Source organism: Bison bison, unplaced genomic scaffold (genome assembly GCF_000754665.1).
Source record: "Bison bison bison isolate TAMUID 2011002044 unplaced genomic scaffold, Bison_UMD1.0 scf7180017864471, whole genome shotgun sequence".
Lineage (NCBI taxonomy): Eukaryota > Metazoa > Chordata > Mammalia > Artiodactyla > Bovidae > Bison > Bison bison.
This window is the reverse complement of record NW_011495032.1, coordinates 5,742,353-5,749,750: the sequence shown is the minus strand read 5'-3', so window position 1 is coordinate 5,749,750 and position 7,398 is coordinate 5,742,353. Positions and strand designations below refer to the sequence as shown.

At 34.3% G+C, this 7,398-nt stretch overlaps 1 protein-coding gene across 5 annotated transcripts in view; it reads right to left on the bottom strand.

Annotated features, from left to right (window-relative positions):
* Positions 1 to 7,398, bottom strand: part of PTPN4 (protein tyrosine phosphatase, non-receptor type 4 (megakaryocyte)) — a 212,308-nt gene that overhangs the window by 96,317 nt on the left and 108,593 nt on the right. For all 5 annotated transcript variants that reach the window (XM_010860800.1, XM_010860797.1, XM_010860801.1 and 2 more), the window contains 4 exons: positions 6,796 to 6,840; positions 6,481 to 6,533; positions 6,003 to 6,123; positions 3,093 to 3,180 (listed from right to left, as the gene is read on the bottom strand). In XM_010860800.1, the coding sequence (XP_010859102.1) occupies positions 3,093 to 3,180; positions 6,003 to 6,123; positions 6,481 to 6,533; positions 6,796 to 6,840 (307 nt within the window). The remainder of the gene's footprint in view (positions 1 to 3,092; positions 3,181 to 6,002; positions 6,124 to 6,480; positions 6,534 to 6,795; positions 6,841 to 7,398) is intronic.

The following is a 7,398-nucleotide window of genomic DNA, read 5'->3' as shown; positions in this document are numbered from 1 at the left end:
TACATAGTTCATGGAATTCTCCAGGCCAGAATACTGGAGTGGGTAGCCTATCCCTTCTCCAGGGGATCTTCCCAACCCAGGGATCGAACCCAAGTCTCCCAATATTGCAAGTGGATTCTTTACCAACTGAGTGATCAGGGAAGTCCCTAAGTAAAAGAAACCAGTATCAAAAGGTTACATACTATAGTATGATTCCATTTATAAGACATTCTGGAAAAGACAAACTATGGAGTCAGGGAATAGGCCAGTTGTGGCTAGAAACTGCGGGTAAGAATGAGGCTGGACTACTTAGGCGGAGCAGGAGTGCAGTTTTTTAGGGGCAAGGCAGGGGTGGTGGTGATGGAATCGTTCTGTATTCTGCTTGTGGCAGTGGTTACACAAATCTACACATGTTAAAATTCATACAACTGAACACCAAGAAAAACTGTATTTACTGTGTTACTTTAAGAAACAAATATTCCCATGCTCCCTCCCCTCAAATCTTTTTTCCTTCCCTTTAATCGTGAAGTTGTCATTCATTCTTTACTTTTCTACACTTCTCTTATTCATATAATCCTCTAGGCATACCAAATGTCTTCATGTTTTCAACCAAGCCATGTTCCCTCTTGATTTCAGGTTTTCCTTCATCTTGATGGGTCTATGATGGGAACTACTATCTTAGCTAATTAATTCTTACTCATTTTTCTGGCTTCAGTGAATTACTCCTAAGAAGCCTTCCCTATGATCTGCTCCCAAGCTCAATTAGAAGTTCCTGCCATAGGATCCCACAGTATTCTGTACTTTCCCTTTCATGTTCTCAAATGTTTAATTGTTTGTACAGGTCTAACTTTTTCCCCTCACTGTCTAGTGTGCTTCAAGAGGGCATGGATGACTGATGTTTTGTTCACTGAGTCATCCTCAGTGCCTACAATGTACAAGGCATGTAACAGATGCACCACAAAGAAGGTTCTAAGATGTTTCATATCTTGCAGATTGCTATATATAACTTGGTTCCACCCTGATCTTTTTTCAGCCTACAGTCTAGAGGCAGAGAGAAAAGATCTTACCTTGCTTTTCAAAATAAAGTATTATTTTATATTCAATTAAATATTGTTATTCAGTTAAAACAAGTATTTTCTTTATGTGTTCTCTTCCCTCTTCCCTTTGTCCCTTTTTGTTTCTGATGCTGAAAATTTCCCTTCATGTTCACTTAACATCTGCACATCTTCTTAAGTTCTCCATATCCATATACAATAGAAACACCTTTTCCTAGCTCATTTTTTTTGGAGTCTGTACAAAATACTTAAAAATTCCTTTAATTTGGTACTCCACATTTATGGTTTTCTGAGTTTTTTTTTACAATGTAATAATTTAAACAACAAAAAAACAAATCAATAAAAAATAAAAGTTAATTATGTATGAGATCCAACCATGTCACTTAATTTAAAAAAGGAATATCTAACATTCTTTGGTAGGCTCAGTGGTAAAGAATCTGCCTGCCAATGCAGGAGATGTAGGTTCAATCCCCAGGTCAGGAAGATCCCCTGGAGAAGAAACTGGCACTCCAGTATTCTTGCCTGGTAAATCCCATGGACAGAGGAACCTGGTGGGTTACAGTCCATAGGAGTGGCACAGAGTCAGACACGACTTAGAAACTGAAGAATAACAACAAACATTCTTTGTACTTCACTGACAGCAGTCAAAGAAAGCAGACAGCAGTCTAAACTACCTTTAGAAAACTGTTCAGGACTAAAATGACTGACTTTAGTGGTCTTTTTACTGTTAACCACAGACTAGTATACATATTTACAATTCCATTTGTTTTAAGCTGTATTATAATAAAAAAAACAAAATCTAGTGACAACTTGTGTCCAAAAGTAATAGCCACAAAGAGAGAGGAAGGGTGAAGGGCCCATTTTAAAGAATATAAAAAGTTCAAGAGGAACTTACTTAAACACTTCAAGGTAAACCTGTCTGAAAACCAGACAGGTTTTCAAGTCACAAATGCTCAGAATTACCAAATACAGTCATGTGACTAAAGCAAGTCATTTGATTTTTTTTAAAGGAATGACTAACACAAGCTTTGCGAAAAGTAAGAACTAATCAATCCTCCTTTCCGAGAAAATGGCCAAAAGAAGCCCTATATAAAACCATTACATGGAGTAGGACTCTGAGTTCTCAAACTACTATCTGTCTGTGGGTATGTGTATGTCTGTATACAAAAATAAATTCAGAACAATTACCTAAGGAAAACTTAACTTCCTTTCAAGCTGGTATCCTTATGAGGCTTAGTAGTTGTCCCAAGAAAACATAAACCTATTTACCAATTCAACTGATGATTACCTATAATCCCACTTTTCATCAGGTATAGAGAACAGCTGTACTTCAGGTACTTCTAAAGGAATATAACCTCTTGATAATTACTTCTAAAGGAATATAACCTCTTGATAAAACAATCATAAAAAGGAATCGAGGTGACGAGGCACACAAACAAAGGACAGCTACATACATGTATGCTTACAGTAGGAGGATAACAGTCTTCTGGAAGCATCAAATTGACACAGTGAACAAGAAGTTAGGGTGTTATACAGGAAAAGCCAGTAATTATAAAATTTCGTGTTAACAAAGGGATGGTGTAGGGGGAAAACCAAAATATGCAAATACAATTGATTTTGTGCTTTATAAGTAAAAATTTATAATGATATCACTAGATGATGAAAAGAATGTAGTAACACAGGCCTCAGTGAGGTGGAATCATCTTTTATAATAATGATTTCCATAAAAATGAAAACTACAAATAACTACTTTTATTGTAACAATTTTTAGTTTGCAAAATAAAAATTCTAAAGGCACTGTCTCTTATGGTCAGCAAAAATTATCCTTGTAACACACTACCTTGAAGAAAAATAATATGTAAAATTCATGGTTCTTGTCAGGTAATGAATCTTGAGTGACTGGGTTAGTAAAATTACTTATATTCAAAGGACATTGTCACTGCAATGTTGGTGGCACTCACTATTCCATTTGTTGCCTAATCCTATCAGGGAATTAAAAACTTTTTTTTTACTGAATATTTATGCTTAACTCAACATCAGAATGTTTTCTTCACTTACCCTTGCATAGTGGAATTCAACTCCATAGAGTTCTAAGGTACGTGCTGTGTTCAGGTAACTAAATTCTGCTTCTGCAGGAGATAAGCCTCTGTAAAAACATCACTAGGTTAAAAACTGTAACAATCACAATATGACCAAGTTACATAAAGGTTATTTAGAAAATTTTCAGCATTCTAATTAAATCTTTTACAAAATACAAAATGTACGACTATTCCTCTTAGTTATGTATAGTAACAGCTACCTTTTCTGGAGGGTACATTTTCAGTAATGCTAACTATTTTGTAGAATATGTTCTTATTTTCCAGAAACACAAGAATGGGTCAAGTTTTTAAAGTTCCAAGCTATACTTATGGATGTTACAAAGTCACTCTCAGACCAAAACAAGTATTCTTCAAAATTTGGTCTACACTCCACATGTGCATTTTAATCACACAAGGTACTTCTGACATATGCAGTCTTTGGGGCGAGCTCCAGAGCAGGGTTTCTCAGGGTGTGGTGCCCAGACAGGTGTTGACTCGTAACAAGGACAGAAATTAAGAGCGTCAAAGCCTTTCGTAGCACTTTGGCAGAGTTATTTTACATCTGTTGCATCTAACGACAACAAAAATCAACTGTAATTTTTAAAGCCTTTGTTTATTTCTCCATTTTGTTTTTCGAGTGATTCATTTTTATTATATTTTTCAGAAGTACTGTTCCATGAGAGACTGTGGGGAAAACTGGCCTTCCATCACAGATAGTTTCAGAAGTACTGTTCTATACAACCCAGTATTAGAATAAAAGGGGTTCAAATCGTTTATATTTTAAGACATATTCCAGTGATTCTTATGAACATAAGTGTGAGAACTACTACTGTAAATGCAAAGCCTTTAAAAAGGTTCTATTATATATAGTTCTAACAACTTTGGTTATCTGATATCAGGCTCTAGCAGAGCAAAAGCACCAAATTAAAAATGCAAAGATAACCATTCATTAATGATACCAGAAAAGGGAGTAAGCAGCTTGCCAATGTATGAACATAAAAATAGGACTCCTCAAAAAAAAAAAAAAAAAAAGCAGATATACTTCAGTTTTCTATAAAATTCAATTAAGTTAAGTAAATACTCTACTTTTTCTCCAAGCCCCACAGTTAAACTGGTTGATTCCATTTTTTTTTTCTTTAAAAGTTTGCAGAATCATTTCTTAAAGGCAAAATAACCAACACTTTGTAAAATGTACAAACATTCTTCTAACAGAAGAGGCTTTTCATTATTGGTAAATTTTTTAAAAATCTGATTTATCTTCAAACCCTTAGTTCAGATATGCTATGTGTAGAACTTTTATAATAAATGACATTTACTTTTAGAACAAAACAGCCCCCACACCTCATGAAGCCAATCTATTAAAATTTTCAGTCATTAGTCTTATTTTAGATTAGGGGTCAGCAAACCTTTGCTGGAAAGAGCTGGACAGCTAGTACTTCAGGCTTTCAGGCCATTGAGGTCTCTGTTTCAACAACTCAGCTCTGCTGTTAACAATGTAGAACAATGAGGGAATCTGTGTGCCAATGTTCATTTATGGACATGGAAAAGTGAAATTTCTCAAGCTTTCATGTGCCATGAAATGTTATTTTTCTTTTGATTTTCTTCAACCATTTCAAATGTACAGACCATTTTTATTAACCTGTAGGCCATACAAAAGGCGGCAGGGGGTCATAGTTTGCTAACCTGTTTTTGACACATGGGCCATTACTCAATGAAAGTAAGTTTCTTTTTACTAAGAGTTAATATTTCTTCAGTGCTTACTATGTGCCAAGCACTATTCTGGGTATTTTGTATATATAAACTCACTTGATCCGTAAAATAACACCAGAGGTAGATCACTTTATCATCCCCAATTTACATATAAGGAAACAGAGAAATAGAGTGATTGGGCCCAGGTTTTAAGATAGTAAGCTGCCTCATTAGAATTTCAAACCAGATTGAATGAGTCTGATTCAGGCTCTTAGAATCTAGTCTTTCAATCAATACTTAACACTGCAAAATACTCCAGGAGTATTTTGAAAAGTGTGGTAAAGCAAAACTGAACTCTGAACCAATAAACAATACAACTTTCTATTCAAAGCAATGAATCTCTTCTTGAAAACTCATGTCACAGAAAATTAGACTCACAAAATATCAATGCTGAATATTGTTATGAATGAAAAATGTTACTATTTCAAAAGAATGTTTTTTATTCATTTAAAATTCCATGGACAGAGGAGCCTGGTGGGCTACAGTCCATGGGGTTGCAAAGAGTTGGACTAACATAGAGTCATTACCGAACAGAATGGATTTCTTTCACACAGCTAAAAACTAGAAAAGAATGCTAAGTAGATTGATCTGTATATTATGAGTACATTATTAATATTCTAAAATTCCTTTTTAAAGAACTGGCAACTTTGTAGAATAGCAAATGCTATGTCTATTTACATATAGCTTTATGTTTCTTAACAGACATGAAAATAAGCCTCATATATTCTATGAAATGGGCTTCGCTGATGGCTCAGCAGGTAAAGAATCTGCCTGCAATGCAGGAGACACAGGACTGGTGGGTTCAATCCCTGGGTCAGGAAGATCCCCTGGAGAAGGAAATGGCAACCTACCCTAGTATTCCTGCTGGGATAATCCCACAGACAGAGCAGCCTGGCAGGCTATAGTCCACAGGGTTGCAAAAAGTTGGACATGACTGAGCATGCATGCATTCTATGAAATAAGTGATATTTTTTAGTATAAATTACCTACATTTCTTTATAGTAATCATACTATTTTATATAATAGCAACTGTTCTATATAAAGTAAATAAAACCACATTAGAAATAATTTAAAACATTTCTCTAGAAGAGATATCATCAAGAAGTTTACTAAGTAAGCAGAAAAGTAAATAAATTCTTACATATGTTGCTGATGTAATTTTGTAATTTCTTTTTCAAAATCTTGAGGTTGATTAGGAATGAAAGAATAATCTGAGAGGTAGCCTGACAAGTTTTCTGATTGATTGTAGTCTCCAAGTTCAGCTAATAAATGGAAAAAATATTAACACTTTATAAACAAATATTCAAGTTTTACTGCCAAATCAACAATGTCATGAATTCCATTATATTTCTGGAAGTAAAATATCTGTTTCTACTGTTACCATTTAAGCAAGTTATAATGACACATTTAACATTTTTCTAGGTCTGAAACAACTTCAGGAAAAGTCTTTCCAGGAACTAAAGTAATTGCTAATTGGATGTTTTATTATGTTTTCTGTGCAGTCACTTTTTTCTGTATGGTAACATACGTCTGAATAACTCATACATTAAAGGTAATGCTCTATCAACAGAAACCATGCAATCATATGCTATTTGGCCAAAAACTGGGCTGATACTTACACTGAACAGCAAATGAAGCCAAAAGAGCAGCAGTATTATAAGGACAGGGCAATCTAATAAAATAAAACAGAAAATAACCCAAGGTTAAACACAATAATTTTAAAAGCACTATAATTTAAATTATATTATTCACACTTGAAGTTTCCAGGTGATTTACATGTTTAACTATTAAGTAATGAACTTATCTGATGAAAGGAATTCATGCTACATAGAGCCATCTTTCAATAGATAATCTGTTTGCAATGATCACAAACTACTAAATGCAGAATTAAAAGTATTTTTAAAGCCCATTACTAAAAATTTAAAATAGCCCACCTTCCAGTAAGAATGTCTTGTTTGATTTGCAAAAAATACTGGTACCTTGGGGAAAAAAAGAAAATTAGTATTTATTGGAATTACAAAATTTAGAGTTTTAAAAACTGTATATTTACATTAACAAATAAAACTGAAATATTTGCTTTTATAATGAACATATTAGCACATGTAAAGATATTTTAAAATAAACTTTCATAAATTCATGAATCCAAATATTTAGAATTCTTTGATAAATGAAATTTTATACTTCAAATATTTTGTTTCCTAGCTTCTATTATAAAACTCTCATGATTTTAAGAATTACATGACTGAAGAAGATGAGGGAGAAATACTCTGAAGATTGGTGTTTGCCAAAAGTAGAACTGGAAAGCACAGGAAATGTAAGTCAAGAGACACAGAGAACTGACAGTAGCAACATATTAGCGATCAACTGAAGAAAGTCACTCTTTCTGCTGAGCCAGGAGGCCAGCTCAACATAGTGAGCCTATGTTGCTCACTACAGCATCAGGCAACAAGAAGTTGCTAACTGTAGAAAAGCACTTTTCCATCTTCATTTGAGTTAAGACAGTTCTCTTTGATCGGGGGCGGCGGGGGTGGGGGGGG